Source organism: Pezoporus wallicus, unplaced genomic scaffold (genome assembly GCF_028554395.1).
Source record: "Pezoporus wallicus isolate ANWC-B61680 ecotype Strahan unplaced genomic scaffold, APGP_CSIRO_Pwel_v1 scaffold_11491, whole genome shotgun sequence".
Taxonomy (NCBI): domain Eukaryota; kingdom Metazoa; phylum Chordata; class Aves; order Psittaciformes; family Psittacidae; genus Pezoporus; species Pezoporus wallicus.
In genome coordinates, this window is record NW_026642649.1 from 7,256,220 (window position 1) to 7,281,487 (window position 25,268).

A 25,268-nucleotide genomic window follows, 5' to 3' on the forward strand; every position below is an offset into this window, starting at 1 on the left:
CACTCATGTAACCTTGTTAATTGTGCTCTCCCCTCACCTAATGTTACTCTGAGAATTGCACAGTAAAGCTGATCAATAGACACGGTCAGTTGCACAACAATTTTACATCAGGAAATCTGCTTCTCTACAGAGAAGTTCAGTTTGTCAGCAAGAACAGAAAGTGGGGTGTTTTTTCTTTATTACTGATTCACTCTTTTGCTTAATATCCTATTTTGCAAAGGCAGTAACATAAGCAGAGAAAAGGAAGCAGAAGAAACATATTCCCAATGTGCTGACATAAACCTATGCTGTTAAAAAAATAAAGCATTCATTCCCAGTGATGTACAAAATGTAACAAATGTATAGAATGGATGACAAATAACATCTTCAGAAACGGTTGTCTGAGGCTTAAAATCAAGTAGCACAGGAAAACAGACATACAGCCTACTCACAGATAACTCCTTCAGGGTATCCCCAGACCCTTCCCTGTTCCCAGTTCTTAAGCTAGCAGAGGAGCTGAAGGTGGGCATCACTGATAGATGTGTTTGCTTTATGCTTCCTGATGATAATTTTCAACTGTATTATATGTATTTATGGGACAGATATTACCAGAACTATGTTTAAGCTTTTCAACTTCGAGATTTGATACTTGCTTTAATTGCTCTGGTCAGGTTACCATACTTATAAAGAGTGAGAGCAATATAAATTGTAAGTTCCCAGGTATTTAAAATCTATTACATAGCAAAAATAATTTTCTATTCACTCTCTGCTATTTTGTTTTTCTTTTTATATGTCTGTATTTTGAAATAGTCCAGCAAATCCTATGATCCAACTTTCAACTTTAACACTCAGAACACAGAAACTGTTCTGTTACTGAACTTCATTACTCACCTGGTAGGATCCAACTGAAGCAGGCTGAGGAGACTTAAAACTCTTATTTCCAACCACATACATGACTGCAAGTGAGGCAAATGTGAGGGGCTGTGGCTTTAGATCTTTAGGAACAGAGCTGGGTCAGTTAACTGATTTTACTGGGCCCTCTCAAATGGTTATCATGCATTTCAGTCACTGACAATATTGAAGAAAGTATCCTAGACATGAAAAGTTGCATCAGGGACCCTCTAAGCTGCCCAGTTCTTGCAGCAGCTTTATTCTCCATGAATGCCTAAATACCTTTTCAGAATGTGAATATTTAAACACAGCAGAGAAACCGGCACAACAGGGCATGGGGTTACGTGGGAGACAGCTGGGTGGACTTTGATTTCGTAGTGCTGTGAACCTGCTTACAAATTCAGCTCAGAAAGAACCCGTGCAAAGAGTAAACCTCTTGACTATGTCACGGTTTCATCTACGTGGTTACTTGACTATGTTGCTAGTTCACCTGCCAGCTCAGCAATGCAGAGGATTAAGAAGCAGATTCCCTGCAGAGCTCTGTCTGCACTGAGGGTATTTTAAATGAGCATAGTCTAAACGGTGTTTCCTGCTTTCTTTTTCAATTTCTGTTTCTCCTATTCTTGCTTTTCACACCACAGTGTACAGTGCACTGTTTTCTTCCGTGTTTTAGTTGTCCTTTCCCTTCCTTCTTATCTTTTATGCTGCAGTCTGTTCTCTGTTGCATGCCTATCTCCATTTTCTCTCTCTCACACTCCTCACTCAGCCTCCTCCAAAGCATTGCCTGCAAACAACCAGTCAAAACAGTCAAGCTTATTCCCAGGGCTGAGCTGTGGAGGCAGTACTGCCATATCAGGTAGTTACTCAGACACACGCTGCCACATCAAAGGAAACACAACCTCTCTAGCAATTAGTCCATTACAGGAGATGGACACTGCAACACCCTTCAGCTGATAGTTTTGCTCACCATCACCTGGCAGGAGAGAGCCAAGCCACATTCCTTGCCTGCAGAGTTATTCCTGCTGCTGAATGTTCTTCCTAACGCCCTCTGTCTCCTCACTTTGAATTAATGGCTGAGGCAGAGTCGGCACCAGTCCAACTGCCTTAATTCAGTGAGGTGAGGTGGGAATGCGCCCAGTTTACAGAGATCTACCATAAGCAGACATCACTGTCTTTTGTACTATCTATAGAACTGATCTGGAGAGTACCAGAAAATAGTTCCTGTCTCTCTTGCTAGCCATCCATTTCAAAGGCTTTTCATTTCCTATTTCATGGAAGTTCAGAATGTTAAATTTTAAAAATGAAACAAATGGAAAAGTGTATCTTCACAGAGTCACATTAGCTATGGGGTCAATTGCTTTTTGCGTTCAATAATCAGTGCATGGGCTTCATGGATTACTGGCCTCACAACACTAAGCAAAGACAAGTTTGCAATTTTCTGGATTAAACCTTTCACTGCAGTTCAAGCAACCACATCCCTGTACAAAGCACTAGAGGAAATAATATTAATACCCCCTTATCTCTGAGAAGGGAAAAAAGCCCTCCTTCAAAGCTGTAAACATCAGGAGAATAACTGATTCCTGAAGTGAGTGACCCTGGGAACTCATGTAAAATGCCAGTAGTGGAAAAATTCAGCAGTGGAAATTAGGACGGCCTAAAAGTGAGGCCAAGGCAGTTTAAGATGGATCTGCATTGTCACGAGTGCAGCTGGGGAGTTCGCCAGGAAGCTGCTGCCCTGGGAAATAACAATGAGGTCCATAAAAGGGATGGAAAACGTATAGATGAGAGTTGCTGTAGGTGTTACAGACTTCCAAAGGGCCTTGTTGCTGGGGCTCACAGTGAGAAAGCGGTGGTTTTGCCAGGGTGATGAGGGTCAGTTATGCCACAAGGTGATGCACTGTGTTCACAAGAACACTGACTGCGTGGATTATAAGAAAAACATATGATAAGTTCACAGTGAATGGTAAGATTCAAAGTAACTTCAATATCTGTACTGATACTGAATATTTGTAGTGGTCTCAATGATTTCCCCGTATTCCCTCCATGTGACACTGAGAGGGGTAATGGAACTTCACAAACACGATGTTACAAGTGTCTCTTTACTCATATCTGTTTTCTTCCATGCACTGGGCAGACAATCACATATTTGTGCGCACATCAGCCTATGTGACAAGGTGAACATAACCCTTTTTTTAGGTGTAACTCCAATATTACCACTTTCTAGTCAAGAATGTGCAGCAAGTGCCCTGCTGCAAACACAGCACACATCACTGTCCTGAGCATAAAGTGAAATCTTACCTATTACTTTTCCTAGGAATAGCGCCTTTGGGGAATTGAACTGAATATCAGATGCTGCTGGCAGGCTGTAACTCGCTGGAGGATAGTGATCAAGCTGGGGAAAGAGAAAAGAAAACGATGAGTGTTTAGAACAGATCTGCTTTCTTACACTGCTACAGAATCAAGTCTACTTGAATGGAGTTTATGCCACCGCTTACAACTCTCTCTGATATGGTCTGCTTTCATTTTGACAAAGGGAAAACAACAGAGAATACCCTTCCTTCCATACCTCCACAGTTCCCAAGGCCTGGAAAATACCTATATTGGACGTTTGTTTGTTCCGGTTGCTGTAGAATCACTTCAGCTAATAAACCCAACAGCATCAACACTAAACCAGCTTATTATTTTAATATAAGATTTCCATTTAGGACCTATGTTATTCCTGATGCTAGATTTACATAGCTGAGAGTCTGAGACTAATGCATGTGTTGGACATTCTCCTTTTCTCTTGGGAAAGTCATGAATTACTAAGACATACTTTTTTGTACCTTACATTTTATTATTTTCTTGTTGAAAATGTTATTATTTGTGATAACAACTAATGAAACCCAAAAGATAAATTCAAGAATAATTAATTCAGCTAAATACTTTAATCTATAGGAAACTCATATTGCCCCTGATATGACACAACAATCACATTACATCAGCTTATATTTTCTTATTTTTTAACTATTTAACAGAAAGATGTGAAGAGAGAGGAATGAAATACATTGCCTGTGCTTAGTACCATGGCTATTAAGATAGTTCTGTGTGGCTCAATAGAGTTTTAAAGCTCACACTTGGTAAAGGTAATTGGGGTGAATTTTTATCTTTGCAGTTGTTATTTATTTTCTCAGCTTTATGTGTTTATTACACAAGCTTAAAGAGGCCAGAACAACAGCTGTTTTATTTTACGCTGGCCTTACCTTGGCACAAACAAGGACAGAGACTCATATATGAGATTTAAGACTTTGCAGGGTATAATAGGCTGCAGAAGTAATTCTGGAGAAACCACAGCACGAAAGGGCATACCATTTTTTCATGTATCTTTTTGCCATATTTCAGATTTCCAATTGTTATTACCTTGGATTACCTTGCTTTAATGATACTGCAAATGTTCAATTCAGCAAAGTAAATGAATGGCAGGCAGCGTAGAACTGAAGGGCTGAATTCCCTGGAGTACTGTGAGCCCATGTACTTGGACAGCCTACTGATGGCATACCCGTGCATGTGTAGAGGCAGTCATCTCAAAACACTGTAATAACTGGAAAAGAGGGGTCTTGTCTTTCTTATACTGTCCCATAAAACCCTAACAAGAGAAATGTATCGACATAACAGGCAGAGAGGGAAAATGTTCTCTGCAGCTGACAAAAGAGTCCTAGGAAATACTCCTGTTCAAATGATTTTTAATTGATGCTAACTAGTTTTCACACTGTTTATTTAAAATTTGGCCACAAATGTGTATTAGCATGATTACTGGCTATCTTCCAATTTTAAACTGCAGACTTTTGAGCTAAATATATCAAAAAACACAGTTCCATCTTCTTTTGCAGAAACTAAGAAGTTCTAGTTTGTTCAGGGTATCTTGAGCAGCTTTTCTCAGATTTTTAATAAACAGCAGAAATACATATTTCAACTGAAATTAGAGTTACAGAATTTCAAACCACAAATGCAAAGAGTTAAAATACAGATCTCAACCTCAATCACAGCAGGTCCTAAATACAAACTCTAGTGCTTGCTACTGGTTTCCCTGGCAGAGAGGAAATCAGTGTTCCAGCATCCAGCATCCCAAGGGTCAGACTTGTTGTCAACGGGAGCTGTAAGGCATATCAGGTGGAAAAATATTCCCTTCTTATTTCGCAAGACATATAGGAATGGCTCAGAGGTTTCAGGGTATTTACCAGTATAGTTATTAAATTAAAGGTACAGATTTTAGAGAGGCATATCAGGAAAAGATTGGTGAAAAGACTGATGAACAAATCCCTGATTCTCCAGCCTCTCATATGCGAAGAATTTAACCTCATGTAACTTCTTTACCTGCAGTGGAATTATTTCTGATACATTCTGATTGCATAGGACTCATATTCTAGGTTCTAATTTTATATGTATTTTTATATATATATTAAGAGATGCTGAAGCAACTGATAAAATAATGTGTACTACCACATACATTAGTATTTGTCAGCATCATCAACTTCTACGTTCTTCCTTTTCCAAAATAAATCTGGAGCAATGTTTAAATATTTCTTTCTATTATGACTTGGAATCTGAGCAGTGGGTTTGAGAAGACCATCATTATTCTGATAAGATGTTACTACTAATAATTATCAATCTAACATTTAATTTATTAACGTATTGTGGGTGTCCTAAATCTGTAGCCATGGTCCAGGTGTTCATTATCAGAGTAACTATCAGGAGCAAGTAATAAAAAAGTCATCCCTGCCTAATGTACAGCATCTATCTAAGAATGCTGATTGCATCTGCAGGACATACCTGAAAATGAAAAGTCAATTTAAATAACAAATCACTGTGAGCACTAACACCAAATTCTGCCAGCTGTAGTGTAGTGAAACTCCCTTTGTCTTGAATTAGTGTTCAGGACGTGGAAAGGATGGTCAATAAAGGATTAAAAGAGAGTTGGTATACTAGCTAGGTAAAGCTGTAGCTTGTTTCACTGCAGTACAGGTTCCCTGCAAGGCTGCCTTCTGTCCATATGCCCATAAGCTTTGAGGTCTAGGTTTTTATTTTTAAGTTGCTCTGTAATTTGGGCCTAGAATATCTAATATATCACCCCATCACCCAAAGCTTAGGGTTTGTAGCTCAGGTAATCAAACACGCTGTTATTTGCTAGGAAGCAACCCTGAACCAGTTTAGTAGGTGGTGGCCTTGGCCACATTAGAATAAAAATGTAAAAAACCCTTCCAGCGATCTTGTCTCCCTTAATGCTTCAGTGTGGCAGAGCATGTCACCATGGTGCAGAGGGAAAAGATCCTGCCACACGTGGGAGACAGGGATGGCAACAAGGAGACTAACGCTGGGCTACATTGAAGGGTCTAACAGACACAGCCAGCTTACTGCTTAGGATTATTAACCTTTTGTACTGAATCAGATCTATCTACTCACATACAGATCTCACTAAAGCCAAGAAAAGATTTCAGAATGGGTTCAGCTATGAATTGATTTAAAGGTTTAAGAACTCTAAGTTCTGGGTTGCTCTGATTCCTGCTTGAAATGAATCTCCATTTAAAAACTGGTGATATTGATTTCCTGGCCCTACCATCAGTATGGACAACCACTTCTGATTGGTTAAAGAAGCCAGCTCCTGCTCCACTGCCAGCTCTGGCATCTCTCCTCCCATAGGGAATGCCTGCATTGCTTTCTATGCCTGCCTTGACCCCTATCTAATCCTGCCTCCTGAAATGAAATGGTGCACCACAAGACAACAGTGAAGGAATAGTGAGATTTATGTCTGGTCGCTTTTACTGTCTTCGTTCTAAACTAGCATTATCTACTAAAAGAAAGCTTTTTTTTAGAGGCACTTAACCTGGGGCTTCTTTTTAGGTTAGCGAGGGAAAGGACCAAGCTAAATTCTTTCCAAAGCTGTATGTGACTGCCACCCAGTGGGTGCTCAAGTATAAGCAGCCGGCAGCTTTTGTATGAAACACCCGGCTATCAATTCAATAGAAGACACATAATGAAAAAGGAATTACTAGTTTCAAATAATATCTGAAAAAAAGATATTACATTATTTAATGAAAATTAAACAGAACCTCTGCACACACGGAGGTCGATGTCAGGAATTTGTATAAAATTACAGCTTTAAAATTATATTGAAGATTTTTCATTATAGCTCCTTTTCTTGAAAAACTCATTAATTTCGTTTGAGCTTAATATAAACACACAGCGCGGCTTTGAGCGTTACACAGATGAAAGTAGAAGGCAGTTGCTGGGGAACTTGCAGTTTCAGTTCTCGAGTCACGTCGCACCGAGGCAGACTGTCTTTATCTGAAGTTGCTGGGATTTAAGCAGCGGTTCAATAAAATGCTATTTCTTTTAAATTACTGTCCACTTAGATAATAAAAGTAATCTTGATGGGGCTGCTGAGATTAACAGACATATCAATCTGAGGGCAAACATAATGCCTACATTACAGTAGCAGTCTTGGATGAAAAATGTAAAAAGATATATGTGTATATATATATACACACACAAGATATATATACATACGCACACATTATACTCACCCTGTGGATGTTTCTACGTCTGTATCACTGCCAATCTAGACTCTGTGTGTGTACTGCTATAAAGGTGAGGTTTTCTTTATGCTGAAGACATTTCATAACAAGTCATTTCAGAATTATACAGAATAATAATGCTGTAAGGCTTAATCTTATACCATTTGAAGTCAATACAACTTTGCTATTGACTTCAGTAATAGCGGGATAAAGAAGGGGATGTGTTATCATCATGACCAATGTAGTATTTCTCTTCTGCTTTATGATGATGATTTATCGCTTATATCACGAATCTCCTCTAGTCCTGGACAAGGGCTTTTTGTGCTAACTGTAATAATACCGCATAACAAAAGGAAGGTTCCTGTGCAAAAATGCCTACAAAGTTAGAATAGACTGGGCATGAGACTCCAAGGAAATAACAGGATGATATGCAGGTGTTTACATGGAGTTCTCCCAGGCATGTTAGTAATGTAAGAGAAAGCAGAAAGCTGACTATGAAAATCAATAATATACATGGTTATTCCCCTGCTGAAAGGTTTGGGGAAAACTTACAAACTGTATTTTTAGTATCTGAAAATACATATTTTTTAATACAACAGAAAAGGAGCAGATTCAGGTAGCAACTGTGTAATTCCTGAGGCTGACCAAAGCCACTGTTACTGCAATTCAGCTCCTTCCTTAGTGTGGCACTAGTGCTTCACTCATCTTTTTCTGCCAAGTCAGGTCCTTGACCCAGGTTTGTGGGGATCAGATCAGAGTCAGAGCAGGGACAAGCCAGAGGCTGTAAATGAACAGTGGATCCACAGAAAAAGGCAGGACCATAAACCCAGCATGTTTTACCATCTCAGACTGGCACAGACTTCCAGCCTCACAGCTCATCTGGAACACAGGAGGAGGCACATATCTCACCAGCAGGATGTCAGGCGAACTTAAGGTTTGCATTGTGCTTTGTGCTCCTCAGATGAAATTTCTATAGGGGTAAATGCTGTTTTAGGAGCCACTCCAAATCTGTTTTGCTGGTTCAATGCACTGGTTTAGCCTTTTGCATTTTGTTCTCTTAAATAAATGCAAACTGCAGTCTTTTTCGATAAAGTTTCTTTCTTGCAGAGATTTAAATCAGAACTGTGATCAATGTGGGATACAGATGCAGGAAAAACATAGATACAGGGCACAAAGGATTAAAATCAATATATAGGGTTTTTTTTTCTGTTTAAAAACTTGAATGTGCAATAAACTTGCATAAGCAGGACCTGAAGCTGCTGTTGCTCTGATAAATGATACCAGGGATAATCTGCCTCACTTAAAAAAAAAAATACAGAAATTGGGATAAAATTGAAATGGCAATGTAGATACATAACTCAAAATGTAGCAGAAGCACTGATAAGGAAAAGGACACTATTTAGTCTGGCTTCCTTCTACTGAAACAATTCTGATGATTCTTTCCCATATCTGTTGACTTTTTATTGCTCACTTTAATAGATGAATTACAATAAATGTTAACAGAAGCAACAGCAGGTCATATAATGCCAAGGTATTAAAATTAAAGAGATCTACATCAGGTACCTAAAGATGACTTTCACAGGACATTAATTTGTCCAACGTGTACTGCCATATAATGGAAAGCACCTATTTCATGTTAAGTTCTGACTTTTTAAGGCTTAATCTTAGACTCTAATGATTTTTTCATTCTTTGTTTCTCTAATTCCCATAAAAAATGATGCCAAACCAGCAATCATACAGGCCAAGGAAAACACACACATTCAGTGCTGGAAATACACTATGGAAAAAGGAAACAGTCTCAACATAGGCTAGTGTCAAGTAACGCATGTTGTGAGGTGGGTAAGCCTGCCTATATACTCTGCAGTCCTTTGGGAGTCTAGGGTGAGGAAGACTTTCCACTTCTGGGTCTTATCACAATATGTGGCCTAGATACAGCCAAAGTTTGGAAAAAGACAACTGAAAAATCCTTCTGAATCCAGCAATACAGGCACTACTGAAAAGGTATGAGAAGGATGGATATGTAAGAGTTCCTCTCTTATGGAGTGGTTTTACAGAACAGAGAGTAAAGAAGAATGTTCTTCCAAAAGGCCTCAAGGTTTGAAACTATCTCAGCTGAGGCAGAGAGAGGGTAAAACCTTTGTGAAGATATGCACACCAGCATCTGTCCCTGCCCTTCTACGTCAGCTACAGGGAAGGTGGCAGGCTCAGGTTTTACAATCATGAAACCAGAGGCGAGGTGCTATCTTGTGATGGGGCTCCACAGATCATGTTTTCCCCACTGTCTATCTACCAGTAAGAGAAAGACCTGACTCTGTGTTCTGATCTTCAGGGTATGGATACTCCACCCTCTCCTTTACAGATGGGTGAAAGGAGTTCTTGTTTATGACAACATTTTGTCTTACTTTCAGCTAGCTGGGATTCGATGGGCCTGTGCTGACTTCTAGCAGATGCTGCTGACCAACTCCACTGTGCACAAAAGGGAAGGAAAAATGGCTCCTTTATGAGCTTCCTGCCTACGCATAACTGCGTTCTTTACCTGAAAGATTGAAAGTCACACTGTAAAATAAAGAAGCTGAGTAAATTCAGTGAAGGATAAAACCAACACAACTGCTAGGCGATCATGGACATCCTGTGAGCACAAAAAACAGATAAGAAAATTATTAAGTGGTGAATTAGTCATTTCTGATTCTGATGCATATGATTTAAATTCTGTTCTGCTGTATGCTGCTGCTGTTTACAGACTCTTGAGAATTGAACACCTAGCCCTCTGCAGCATCTGTAACTTCATTATAGTCAGAGGGAATATCAGTATGCAAAAATCAGGGTCTGTATTCATATTCTGGAAAACAGATGGTGTTTAGGGTTATAGGAACGAGATCAATATATCAATATAAGCTTTGCAAACACATATATTTTCAAATCTGAGCAAAAACCATTTTCGTGTGACTTCTGATTGAGAAAAGAGCTTAGCAGCTGTGGGTAAACTGAGTGCTAATGCATTAAACATGCAGATGTAATGTATGGTTCTGCTCTAGCAAATGGTATGAGTTTGCCTTTCTGTTGCACTAGCTTTCTGAGTAATACACTGCCATTGCAGAATGGCAATATAGTGGAAATGACTTATCTCCAGGGATTTTAAATGTTTTATTTCAGCAGGAAGGCTTTTACTATTAATAGAACAAGTGATAATTTTTGTTAAGCAAAACCTGCTTGGAAATTCATTAAATATGCTTTTAATATAATAAAATTACCTGCTTATTAGCAAAAAAGCAGAGGGCTACAGCCACAGTGGTATTAACTATGGTTTACATGTTTACCTGGGGTTCAAGTCCCGGATATTTAAAATACGTTTTACTCATGGCAGCTGCTATAAATAATGTGTGGCTCTTTTCTTTCAAATCATGAACAGTATCTCCCCATTCCCTACCAGTCAGTGCAATGCTAGTTAAATCAGTCTTCAAATGAATCAGGAGTCTAGACAATATACAGCAGTGTACAAAGGATGCTGTGGCAGCATGTTTGCCCAGAAAATGAAGCAAATAATAAATAAGTAAGGTATTTCTGTATCGTAAGGTAAAGGTTTTCAAAATGTGACTTAATGGGAGAGTTTTCAGAGAAGAGTTCTAAAACTGTTTTATGGCTCAAAAATGGCAGACTTCTGATGGTAAACTAAAATAGTTCAACTTATTTAGCCTCTTATAGACAAGATGAAAGATATTTTAATCAGCATCTCCCAGAAAGTGTGAAGGGGAATGACACCTGACACCAAAAAACTCTTTCATCTATCAGGAATAGCCACAAAGATCCCCAAGTTAAATGCTGAAGTCGGCAGAATTCAAACTAAATTAGGTGCAAATTCTCCATAGGAATAGCATTTAACCACTGGAAGAGATGGCCAAAGGAAAGGGTAACTTTTCTATCATCTGAAGTCTTTAAAGCTAGATAAAATGTCTTTCAAGAAAATGTGTTACACTGCTATCATTACTTTTGGGGTTAGCTGCTGAAAATCATTTGGTGAAATTTTATGGTCTCTGTTTAGCAAGAGCTCAAACAGAGTGATCACATTCCGTCGAGGCTTCAAAGTACATGAAAAACGACAGCTAGGTATGATTTTACAGCAAAAATAATGATAGGAGGTGAAATCACAGCCTCACTGAATCCATGAGAAAGTTGCCACTCCCTCTAATGAGAAGCAAATTTAATCTGCAATTATAAAAATTGTGGCTATATTCACTGCATTTAAGTTTGGGATTACATGCAGACTGCTTTGCTTAACCTCACCCATTTTCTTTTACTGCTATTATGTTTACCGTTTTATTTTGCACTTCAGATTCGTTCTGAATTAACCTTGTATGATTTACATTTTTTATGCACCTAGGGGTTTGCAAATGTGATCTCTTTTCAAGTAGTAGAGTTCAAAATGAAAATAAGAGAAAAATTCTGTTTCTTCTTGGCTTCATAAGGGTAAGGGTCAAATGTTTCACTGATTATTTTCTGTAGAAGATGGGTGTTTCTACTGTTTGCCTCTGGTGAAGCTGCAAAATGGACATCTGTACAAATACATTTTCTGGATTATTTTCAATGGTATCAACAGCTGAGCTCAGGCCAGGTTTTCCATTAAGCCTCATAATTAAGTTCACTTTGAATGGAGACAGGAATTACTATTGCTAATACATGGGATTGTGTATTGCCTCTCTACCACGGTTCTCCCTACTGTTCAAGCCTGAAAGAAAGAACTGTCAGCTATCCTTCCATACAGTCATCTGATCTGATGTGCACCGGCTGCACACAGTCGTCCTGAAAGTATATGGATGGGTCTGGGCCACTGGAATTCTGAAGCAGTTGCTCAGGTCTAATCCTTTTCAGGAGCAAAGAAGGCATTAGAAGCCGCATCTCATAGACCTTTCCTAGAAATGGCATTAAAGGAGGTGTGAAGAACTGGAGATCCATTGAGAATGTACAAGATCTTAGTACAGAAGCTGAGAGGCCCAGTCCAAGTCTGTTGACTACCAGCTTCGTTTCACTGAAGATTAAAGGGCATCATATGGTTTGTTCCTTTCTCTTTGTAAAGTGCTGATACAGCTTTGTGCAATACCGCAGAAATGCCTCTGGTCCAGATTCAGCCCTTATTTTACTCTGGGAACATGCACAGAAGCAGGAGATAGGAGTCTTGCACTAGGATACAACTACTGCTGTTCTTTACAGTACTATTTAAAGCCTGCTGGAGTCAATGGAAGACCCTTCATTGATTTCATTGCTTTGGATCAGAACCCCTGCTAGGGAGTCTTTGTCCTTGGCTTTCTTAAAAGAAGACTTCACTAGTGTGTGAACAGCGTTAATCACCCATGAACACTTGCTAAAGAGTGATCTGGTTTTTATGATATGGAAAACACGCTGCTGAAGCATGAAACCTTTTAATGAAGTCAAACAAAGTAAGAATTGCCCCTTATGACCTAAGGCTCAGCTCTTGAAATGTCATTTTCTGGGATAATACATTCCTCATCTGCCGGTCTAGGCTTTTTCTTGCCGCAGGTGAACTAATGCAGCCTTGGAGGTGTGCCATAGTTACTAGTATCTGGTATTTTACTAGAGGCAAGAGATAGGAATTATTAATTGTTTATTTTACCCCCCTGATGGAAATTGCAGAAAATGAGCAGATCTTTGCCCCTGAATTTGTTATTTTGTTTTCCTGACACCTAAATCAACTTATATCCTTAATCTTAACATTGAGAAACCACTGGCATCACTAACGGGAGCTTGTTACTTCATGCAGAAGTCATTACTGATTTGTCAAATAATGTCAGTGAATGCAGAAAACTGAAATACAAAAATCTTTTGACAGAGTCTTTGCTACTACCTTTAGTCTTCACTGTCTTGGAATGGTAGGAATAGGGATGTCATTCTAATGAAAACAATTCACAATAAATATTTGTTCTTGTGCTTGTTTGTTACCTTATGGGTATCCAATATTGTGCATAGGGTTATTTCAAAACTCACTGCAAATTCTCGTTGATGGGATAGTAATTCTGATTTTATGTAAGAAATCAGTGGTGCTAGCACTGGGTGAGGTCTCACAGAGTTCACTAATGAGTCCTTTACTGTATTTATACATAAGTGAAACTCCTGAAAATCATGATAAAACTGGTTCACATAGTTCATATGGCAGCAATTTATTGCCTGGCTGCAGATTTTGTAAATCTCTCTGGTACCACAGGGTTATTACAGTAAGTTAGAAAGACAGGTATTCTAAGTATGAACATGCTGTTAAGATCTCAAAAATACTGAGTGCTCTTGAATTGAAGCTTTGATGAGAAATAAATCCTTCTAGTGACACTTTTATGCCATGTAGAGATGTGGAAGTGTGAGCAACAGCACCTGGCAAGCAAGCTGTCTTCTTTAAAAGCAAGCAAACCAGCTGCTCATCAGGCTGGAGAAGGATTTAGCAGGAAATAAAAGTCTACTCAAATGTTCATTGCTCTGATCTGCAAGAGAAAACTCATTCTTTATAAAGTGTCCTCTGGATGCTGAGAAAAATTGCATTTATATCTTCTGTATTTTCAGACACTATGAAGAGTTCATATTTGAAAACAGGACTCATTTTCAAGTGAGCAACCTACTTAACAGATCCATTTCTGGTCGTAACAGTTCTTTCATTTACAGAACATAACCAGATAGGCAACAAAATCAACTTCCTTGTGGAGAACAAACAAAACTTGATAGAAACCTTCTGTTTCAGGATACAGTAGGGGTAGGATTTCTGCATTTGCTTTGTATGGGTCCCTCCTTTCCCTATCCTTGCATGTGCATCAGGCAGATTGTCTCGTTTAATAAGCCCCAATTGTATCAGCGTTCTGATTACAAAACCTGCTGTGTTTTAAGCACACTGACGAGATTAAGGAATTTTTACTCCTGCAGAGCAATACTAACAAAAATGTTTCTGTCTCTTCAGAGCCATAGATATGCAGTGGTTTCACAAAACACTGGGGAAAAAAAAGGGTTAGGCCCCAAAAGTAGGTAAGATGATGCAAGCCTGGCATTCTTAACTGTGTCCATATATTCCAACCGGGCAAGGTATCTCACCTGATCCCTTCAGAAAATCATTTCTTTACTTTTACAGCTGCCATATGCCATACCTCCACAACACAGAATCATTCAACAGCAGAAGGGAACCTAACTGTACCTAACCTAACAGCAGTAAGAGAAATAAATCCAAATGCAACAGCGTGGAAAAAACATGCATATATCAGCTGATACCCCTCAGAACCTCCAAAGGCCTGGAAAGTGTTTGGATGTATCACCTGAGTATTTTTTAGATTATCTGGACTTTTGCAAGTTATTTTATGACAATTATTTCAGTGCATTCAGTGTTATTCTGAGTACCAAAAGCCTTAGTCAGATAACACTGTAATGCACTGAAAAGGTTTCCTTTTGATAGGTTCAAGCAATAACTGTCAGGGATCTATTTTAATCTTTAGGTAGATAATACCATGACAGTTGCCATCCTTCACCTTTTGGCTTGGTTTCTGAGGAGACTTCCCCTTTTTATTTTTCATTTGTTCTTGGCTTTGGTTTGCTTCTTATGAACTGTCAAATCCACATTAATCTATCCCATCCACCAGACCCTCCTGCCAACAAAACTGTTTTCATTCCCTGCTGCAATCTCCGTGTTTTCAGATGTGACAACCAGGGAATGAAAATAGTGCTGTAATGACCACAATGAAAAAGCTGCCTGGGAACACTGACTGCTTTTTGCAGCATTCCCCTCAGTTATTTAAATAGTATTATGCTATCTCAAAGGTTTGTAAACTGATATATGGAGAGATGAAGTTCCTGCCTGTGCTGCACCAAAACCTAAATAAGCCAGAGCTATGTGCCTTCTATACTACTCTGTCTCAGACTCCTGTCACACGAGCATCAGCTCATTTTTGCAGAACAGCTCTTCTGATTTCACTGGACTGCAGGGTAAATTTAAATTTGCAGGTTTATCTTCAGTCCTATGTTATCCATCAGCCCAGATGACTCTGATGCCCTCAAGCATCTATGCTGACACCTGTATTAGCCCAGCTGTCATCACGCTAGAATGAGGATTTCAGAACAACGTAACTTGTCGCAACAGAGGGAGAGAATAGCTCCTGTTAACTCCTAGGAGTGTGATCTGCAAGCAGAATCCCACCTACTGTACCTTTTATTTCCTAAATTGCACTGATGTCTTCAGAGGAACGGAGACCACCAAAATACAAAATGTTACAAGCTACAGGTAATGGAACCAAACAATCTACTACTTACCTGCAGTACTATGTCCCGTCCATTTCGTGTGATGTTAACAGTATGGGGCTGTCCATTAGCCATGTTTCTGTGGTCGACATCAATGTTATATGGCTCTTTGGTGCCTCCAAGGCTGTACCGAATTTGCAGATTCCCTAGTGAAAGAAATGTGAAAAGCACCCTCAGGTATTTTGATCTTTATTCACCAGCTATTTTCCTCTCTTCGTTTTCACATACAACTGTTAGTGTTCTACACTTAAACTGCTCTAAGAGCTGGTCTCTGCAGTAAGAGAAGAGCTACTGTTTAAGACTATAAAGCTACTGGGCTGGAAACTGCTTCTAGTTTATAACCCAGAAGAGTGCCAATGACCAGCATTCAAAACTAGTGTTTGCAAACACTCCAGACTGTAAACCAAACAAATCAGAGCTGTGCCTTGAACAATATGGACAACTGGTACAAATTTGAACGCATCAAGTACCTCTTTATTGTTGAGATTATTATCCTTGCTGCAATAAAATTCTTTGAAGTTAGACAAAGCATGAAAGAATAAACCATTGATATGCTCTGAATAAAGGCAGAATTACAACAAATCAACACTGACACATAATCTACACAAGGGACTTTCCTGCTTTCTCATTTAATTGTTGTTGACAGGTGACCGTCTGGACTTTTATGGAAATTTAATAATATATGGTGAAATGAAAACCTGAGGTTACAGTGTTAGAAAAGTATAGCTGAAAGTGGTTAATTGATATTCATGACATTTTAACAGACAGATTTTTCTTTCCCAAACAAAATTGAAGTGTCCGCTCTTCTTAAGTGATTTTAATATTTGATTAAAAAGAAGAATGTTTGCAAAGGGAAATGCAGACCCATTATTCATCAAACCCAGAAATACTCTGTCCCAGAAGAGCAGCTCCAGCCTTTGCTAACTACAGTTTAGATGTTTGACGTGGGATTTCTCTCGGGCACCTTCTTTCTTCCCCATGAAGGGAAAAAAATGAGCGGCATGTGCAATACTCATATTAACTTCTCCCATAAAAGATAATGGTAATAAAATCATCCTAATTACGATTTTTGCTGGGCACTAACGCACTATTTGGAATCAAAGTATATTCAGTTTATATACAGCTTTAATACTGTAACAGCAAATGACCCATATCCAACCTTCAACCATCACCAAAATGTTTCAGCACCTTACATATTATCCTACATCCATATTTTAGCCACCTCAGTGGGTATCCAGATATTCAGAAGGAACAGCGCACTGCACTTTCCACTGACTACTGCCATGAGTTCAGTGATTCAGATACCCACATGTGGATGCCTATTTGTTCCCTCCATAATGTTAGTTCATGGCACAGATCGGACTGTTTTAGTAGGCTTTTTATGGGTGGGGGTTTGGTTTCAGTTTTTTGTGGGTTTGTTTTCTGTGTTTGCTTGTTTTCTTTTCCCCATTTTGCTTTGAGAGGATGGGTTGACTAATGAAACCCCACTACATCAGTACAAAAAACAGAGGTTAAGGTCCTGTGTACTTTATTTTTACATGACAAAGCTGAAAAGACTTTCTCATTAGTTCAGATATTCAGCTTAATGTCAACCTGGTGTTATTATCAATTGTGCCTTCAATGGGGAGAGCCCAGAGAGGCTGCTTACCAGACGGCTTGACAAGCACAGCCATGAAGTCCTGGGTGTAGGAGCTGATGTACAATAAAACACAAGGGGACTTGGTGGTACTGAAGCTGAAGCTGAGCTCTTCTTTATTCAAGTTCAGGTCAGGCTCTGTGGTCTCGGTATCTGGAGAACTCAAAAGTGTTCGGCTCACTAAATCCTTCATGCTAGTCCCTGGGGAGTGGAAGTTGTAACGAAGCCACATTCCCTCTTCAAAAAATGCTCCAACATCTTGAACGTAAGAAGGAAAAAATAAAGAGAAATTCAACATGCTGCCACCTTTTGGATTAAACACATTACTACTGACTTGACTGGCACTAATCTGTGCACGTTCTACTGCTGCATTAAGTGCTTCACCAATATTTAGGTCCAGAGCCTCACTATTTCCTAGTAGGAATGAAAAGGACAATCTCCACTTTACTGGTGAGTACCTGGATTCACAGAACAAAGATTTCCTTTGAGTCATACAGAAGGTGTCTCCTATCAATACTACAGATGAGAAGAACCATGCGTTAGATTTATTTTCATTGAAGTCTAGCAGTAGATAATGCTCCAAATAATGAGATACAAGAAAGAGAGATTTAAGAGACACAATAAGCAAACACTTTCAAGGAGAACAAAAACCAGCAATGCTGACCAGCAAACCTGAGTGCATTTGGAAGGTCCTCACAAAGGAATGATGGCAATTCCAGCACCTGAAAGATCTGAAATAGGACTGGACACAATGCTAGAAAGTTATCCACTGCTAGCACAATCCTTCATGGGAACTGCATAACCAGTATGGCCTTATGGGAGATAAAATAAACTAGGGAGCTCAACTCAGTGGGCACAAGGCAAGACACACCTGAACTGCATTCAGAGTAGCTGAGCAGAGACAAGATGACAGATAAAATTATAATAGATTTTAGTGATGCTCCTTTCCAGAATTTTGCTAAAGTTAGTGCTGCAAAAGCTTTACGTTTCCCTGTTACCCTGTTAAAATTCTCCAAATCTCAAAATATCATAGCCACTGTTACTGTGCGGCCATATAAAACATGGAGTCAAGTTGTGGTCCCAAGGTGCCATAAATAATTTGATCATTCTGATAGATTTACGACTGACATTTTATAGGAGAAACCTTAAATCAGGCTGAAACAGTTATGGGAGAGGCAATTCACTTTAACAACTGTATTTCGCAGTAGACTCAACTTAAGTACTCCTGGATTACAAGTGAAGGGCCCTAACCTGAAAATAACTTCCCAAACTGTGAAGCCTTCTGCCACTAACAGCAGCATTGAAAATAAGCATTAGCACCGACAGATCTACAGCAGTACATGCTGTAGCCGTATTACCAAGACTGGCTTAAAACTATCCCTACAACAGCTAATTCATTCTTCTTCAGCCTTTGCTTCTAGCTCACACAACCTGCTCCTTGGGCAGATATTGTACCAATGGCATGGTTATGGCGCTAGCAGAGCTGCTGGCCAGAGCCAGCCCTTTTTTCCAGAGCTGTAAATGTGATGAATTGCTACTTCAAATGCTCACTGCTACAAAGAAAGCTTTACCTAAACTGCTCTCTGAAATGCTAAGACTTTTTTTTTTCCAAAGGGGTTTCATAACAGCAAAGGATGTCCTGTATGTTTAACTTGATTTGTGCTGAGAAAATCATTTTCAGTATAGCTGTATTATTACAGGCATACAAACTATTGTAATGAGCCTTGAAATTCTCCTCATGCGCACACCACCTCTTTTAAGAGGAAGCATAAGTGGAAGGCTCACTTCAGCTGTGCGAGTGTATCAGGCCCTCAACAGGAACAATTGAATCCCCTCAAGTTCCAGTTCAGCAAAGAGGCTGATGCACATTACGTTCTTTGCTGAACGAAGCTGAAGTCCTTGCAGCAGGGCTGCAAAGTGCTCAGCACCTCACAGGAGCAGGCTGTTTGAACTACTAGGAAACACTAGAAAATGCTAAAAGATCATTTTCTCTATAATGAATGTAGCTATAAGAGGACTTGGCAATGCTGAGGGCTGATCAGTGAAAAAACTATCTACTTTGAGGTCACAAGCGTATCTTCTTCCTGAAGCTCTCACAGACGCCCTTGATTCAGAAAACCATTCAAACTGCCTGAATAAAATGCAGCACAAACCCTGCTGCTGAAATGTGGTGGAGGTTTCCCTGCATGACCCTCTTTTGTAATATTTCAAATGCTATCCAAGAAGATGACTCTTGGGAGACAGCCACGAGGCATAATGAAGGGCCCCTCCGCTAACTGCCCTTTCAAGGCAGAAGCCTTGGGGAAATGAATATGGCAGTAACATCATTTTCTTCAGAAAGCAGTGCCTATTTCTACATCCATATCCAGTGAGGTTGTCCTCTGTTGACAGACTGCAGGTACATACAGGTTGGGCCTGCGTTGCAGAGGAACCAAGAACAGGAACTGAGGATCATCTGAAACAATTTGATGAAGCAAGAGGCACATCCCCAGTGTGAGCTGCACATACTTTACAAAACTGTCCAGCTTCAACTGGAAAAGGGATGAAGCAGAAACTGATCCAGAACTTCCACACAAAAAGCACACTTACCCAGAACTGACAAACTTATTTTGAAGGCTGCAATTCTATGGTCATCCCCCCAGTCCCGCTCTCCCCACTCAGTTACTTGTGTTTTTGTACATTCTCATTCTGCCTAGGTTCAGGAGTATTGAAAGACTGGAGAAAAAAGCCAAATAGCAACAAAAAAACCTGTTTCTCTTATAAAAATTACACAATCTCATAACAGTTCTGGGCCAGTGTTGTAGACCTCAGAGTCCTCATTCTCCTTTGCTGCTGATTTAACAGCAGTGAAATGTCAGTATTGATTCTTCTCTTCTTCAGGTGATTATGATTCTGGTAGCCATACACTCACTCACACTCAGAACTTGTCTTCTTTCTACATTACTTTTTCATCTCCTGTGAAAAACATTGCCAGTATGGCACACGTGTGGCTGAGCACAGCTTCAGCAAGATATTCTGTCTGGAGGTGTGTATATAAAAGATACAGAACTCAGCAGGCTTTATGGCAATTGAACTGGTGCTGTGCTAGCAGTTGGGATAGGAATGGTAACAGGGATTGCCATGAATCAAATGCAAAATAGTACTCCACATTAAAAAGAAGCAAAAAACCCCTAAACCCAAACCAATCCCCAACCCCACGCAATTTAAAACCAGCAGCTTTTCAAGAATGGCTCTGTAAGAGGTGGACTTGACTTTTTGCCGTAGGACAGCTATTACTGTCCCACAATGGCCTTCTCAGAGTTTTCCAAGTCAACTCTAGACCTGGCTCATGTCAATTTTTACCTGGGGACCAAGGAGAAAGTCATGCTTGTTACTTCTCTGGTCTCATATCCAACATAAGAATGACATGGACCTGCTGGGGTGAGGCCAGTGGAGGCCAAGAAGATGATCCAAGGGCTGGAGCCCCTCTGCTAAGGAGCCGGGCTGAGAGAGCTGGATTTGTTCAGCCTGGAGAAGAGAAGGCTCTGGGGAGACCTTAAAGCAGCTTCCAGTGCCTAAAGGGGCTACAAGAAACCTGGAGAGGGGCTTTGGACAGGGGCCTGTAGGGACAGGACAAATAGAAATGGCTTTAACCTGACAGAGGGGAGACTGAGATTAGATACTAGGCAGAAATTCTTCCCTGTGAGGGTGCTGAGGCGCTGGCACAGGGTGCCCAGAGAAGCTGTGGCTGCCCCATTCCTAGCAGTGCTCAAGGCCAGGTTGGATGGGGCTTGGAGCAACCTGCTCTAGTGGAAGGTGTCCCTGCCCATGGCAGGGGGTTTGAACTGGATGAGCTTTAAGGTCCAGTCCAACCCAAATCATTCTATGATGGTATTTGGCTTTTTTGAGGCTGAGCCTTGAAAGCTATCTTATTAATGGACAGCAACAGTGTAAAACACAACAGTGTAGAACACTGGTGCAGACTACAGAGACAAAACCTTGACAACTAGGAAGCCTGGCAAGGACACATGAACACTGCAGCAGAAAAAGATTCTCCCCTCTTTGTGTCACAAAGCTGACTGAAATGCCTTCTTACAGCATGTCCCATTCTTGCAGCCTTGAATGCCTCCTCAGCTCTGCTCAGATTTGATAAGTTAAAAATATTACTCTGTGATGCTGCTTGCCTGTGCTCAATGCCATGTTTTCCCTGCATGGAGTTCTGGATGTGAAAAGCAGCATATTCAAAATCTTTAGCAAGGACAGTCACTCTATGCATGTACAAAGAACTGTTAGGGCAATGCAGGCAGCTGAACAAAACCTCTTCCTTTTTTGATTTCTCACAGTTATGAATGTTGAATATAGATTAACAAGGCTTTGCTTGCTGGCTTGTGGCTAAAAAAGTGCTAGAGAGCACCAGAAATTACAGCTATTTCCAGGCTGTGGTCACAAAGATTTACTGAAATACATCCTGGCCACAGGGCATCAGTAAAGGGTCAGAACCTCACAGCTGTGTATCTGGGTCAGAATTTACTTTGAGTGCTCTGAAAATAGTAATGCTTATAATTCATCTGGTTAGCTCACTCACTGTTTTATCCTGCCTTCAGGCTCACAGTATTTAGTTTGTGAAAACAAGAAGTGGGGATTTAAAGGTTTTGTTCTACACTTTAAAGACTCATATTCTGGATGCCATTACTGTAATAATTTGTGATGCAAATTTCAGTTGTCTATGTGTGGAGTAAAATACCAAAATGCAGCAACTGCTTGTTGTTATTAGTGGAATATAAACCTACTGAGTGTTTGCCCCTCCTATATGAATGTATCTGTACTCAGCATATAAACCCCCACCTTTCTTGAACAAATGAGCATCAGAATCAGGGGTATGAAAAATAATGTGCACCAGTGAAAATATGGGGCCTGATCATAAATCCATGTGATGTTTCCCACTACCTTCAGTAGAACAGGATGAGTGCCACCAAAGACGGGGTGAAGCCATCTGATTCATTACACCTTAAAGCCTCCCTAGTCAATACTGACAGGTAGCTTCTGCAGGGAACCAGTCTGGCATACCTAAGCAAGGCTGAGCTCTGAATCTTCTTTTGCAATGGCCGTGTAATCCAGGTGCCTTTTATTCTGCCTTGCACATGCCAAGGAAAGCCTAAAAATGTCATGAAAATCACAGCTGCAGTTCATTATGTACGGATGTGAAATTATTATAGACCTTTCTATGCTAGCCATTTGAACTGATGGCTAGGATAGCTGACTCGGAATAAGGGAATGGCAACCGGAACCGTGTATTCCCTGATGATTCTAAATGAAAACCCAGCTCATTTTCTAATGGAAATACCCATAAAGGTTAAAAAACCCCATCAAATAAAACAGGATGGATGAAGAAAAACACAATGGCAAACATACAACAGACCAGGTTTCATGATTCCCTGCCAGGGTGCCTTTGGGGCTGCTCTTTAGGTAACCTCAGAGAAAAACCTGCATCTTTGAAAGAGCCATTTGAGAAATAGCACAGACTGCCCTTCAATGATTGCACAGTATTCAGAGTGACAACTCTGATAGGTGAGATCTAGCTTCAAGTCCTTCCTATACCACAGGTATCCACTCTAAAAGTGAGCAGTTCCTTGCTTCCCTCATAATCTCATTCACTTTCTGCATTACTATAACAAAAATGTCTTCTCATATCACAGAGATATTGTAAGGACAAATACTTTATCAGCTTGTGAGGTGCCCATACTACCCAACTAGCACACAGGTATATAAATATTGCACAGAGGTGTCTGGCGTGAGAACCTCAAATCTCTCAGTTGCCTTTGCACAGACATGCAGCAGCTGGCAATGCTACTGAAGCTGCTCTACTCATCTTTGATAAAACATCTGCATGCAGGGAGCACTGACACCAGAGGAGGCCTCCTGTAGTTAGCTGACAAAGACACTGAAAGTTCATCACATTTTGGAGCCAGGACTTAGTGTTTTTTTAACTCATTACCCTGATTTACTTCCTTTCCGTATACAGAATAAGAAATCCTTGCATTTATAAGTAGTGTATTACGGGCTGTAAGTGGGCTGGCAAGCTCTCTTTATAATCAGGTTGATATCTCTTTGAGATGCGTAAGGAGCATGGAGAAGGGTTGTTTTGCCTTAAAATTCTTGCAACTTAAATGGAATGCAATTTTCAAAGCACCAGAGCATAACCATGCATGTTTAATAAGGCACTATTGACAGGACAGCAGAATGGAATAGCTTTACAGAGTATATATTTTTTTTAATGAGTATATATATTTACTCAATGAAGGCTAAGAGCCAAGTCCTGGAGTTTGATCTACAGGTAGAAAAATGTGACTGCAGCATTCATACTTACAGACTGGGAGCCTAACATTCCCAACACAAGGAAAATTTCTGTTATCACCTTCAGCTAACAGATCACAATCATGTTGTGTATAGCAGAATTGTTTTAGGGGGTGGGAAAGAATGTTGCCTTTGACATTCCAGGTACTGGGATTATGAACAATGAAAACTAAGAAGTTAGTTACCTTAAATTGCTTGAACAATCCTCCACCCCATTACTTACAGCAAGGCAATGCAACGTATTTGCAACCAGCAAAATGAAGAGAATTGAATGGGTATAACCAGGGCAGAATTTGGAGATGATCAAGGATCAAAGAGTCTGTGGAAACGGTGCAGAGCTGCTTCACTCATGTGCTATAGCACCAGAGCTGGTATGTCTTTTTTTGCATCCATTCAGCCTAGTAAAAAGCTAGTTTTCCTCTTTGAGGCAGGCAAGGGAGCAAGAAAGGAAAGAAACCGGACCATGACAATGGTAAGGGTTTAGGGTTCATGAAAATCTAAAATCAAGCATGAAGGAGTTCAGTTCGAGCACTGGCACAAGGACTGCAACATTTCACACTTTGAATCTGAGCTTGACTTGAAAGAAAGAAAAACGTTTATACACTGCACTCATCTCTTTGGTGTTTGTTGATGCAAACTGGGTAACTGCACAGAAACTGGGAAGCTTTGAATTTACCCTTCCAGCAGACCTGAAGGCACATGAGTCACAGCACCAGCTATTTAACCTTTTTTCTTGGCCACATTCTCTTGGCAAAGGACAATTTCTTCTCCTACCATTGATCCACAGCACGTCAATACCCAAAGGAGGAATGCTTGCTCCCTGGGGGATCCCCCACATTAGAGTGCTGCCACATGCTCTGCAGAGCCATCTCCGCATCTGACCTTCACTCTTTTTGTCTAAAAGAAGGAAAGAGTTTGTTTTTTTTTAAAGGGGAAAAATAAAAATGTTTTCCCAGAAATGCTTTTACGGTGATAGGACAGCTACGGGAGGGAGAAAAAAAAGATGATTTATGCTTAAGCAAAGGACAGGGAAAGGTCAGAAAGTAATCTGTAGGACTGCAGAAACACTGCAGCTATTCCTCAGAACAATTTCTCTGAGCACTGAAAGAAGCGAAGTCAATTGCGTATGCCCCAAATCCAAAACAAAAATAAAGGTAAAATAGATGTCAGACTCTATTTTTGCACTTTTTTTTTTTCCCTTATAAAAATCTAGTGTAATTTCCAGGCCACTACCACATCAAGCACACTGATCTGCTGATAATAAGGCTGGAGGCAATGCAGGATCTCGTCAGCCATCAGTCTCTAGGCTCTACGGATGGATTTCATCAGCAAAAGAATTCACAATATGCACAGCCTGTTTTTATTATGAGATATGTTTATTCACTATGAACCATTGTATGGCGATTTCCTTAAGGTAATGATGGGGCTTTTCCTTTGATTTTTCCTATCACTCCTTCTCCTAGCACTTGCGGTGTGTAACCACCCCCTAAAAGTTTACCATGAGGAAGTAACCTGAATATCAAAATAAAATTTGTGGATAAGAAAAGCTTCCTGTGGCGAAGTAAAATCCACAGTAGGAGCAGACTGCGGGATACTGAAAGGTA

General features: G+C 40.1%; 1 protein-coding gene across 2 annotated transcripts in view; it reads right to left on the bottom strand.

The window, feature by feature from the left end:
- The window catches only part of CNTNAP2 (contactin associated protein 2), a 1,008,227-nt gene that overhangs the window by 48,799 nt on the left and 934,160 nt on the right, over nt 1–25,268 (bottom strand). For both annotated transcript variants that reach the window (XM_057431243.1, XM_057431244.1), the window contains exons 19-21: nt 17,344–17,589; nt 15,708–15,841; nt 3,169–3,262 (exon numbers count right to left, since the gene is read on the bottom strand). In XM_057431243.1, the coding sequence (XP_057287226.1) occupies nt 3,169–3,262; nt 15,708–15,841; nt 17,344–17,589 (474 nt within the window). The remainder of the gene's footprint in view (nt 1–3,168; nt 3,263–15,707; nt 15,842–17,343; nt 17,590–25,268) is intronic.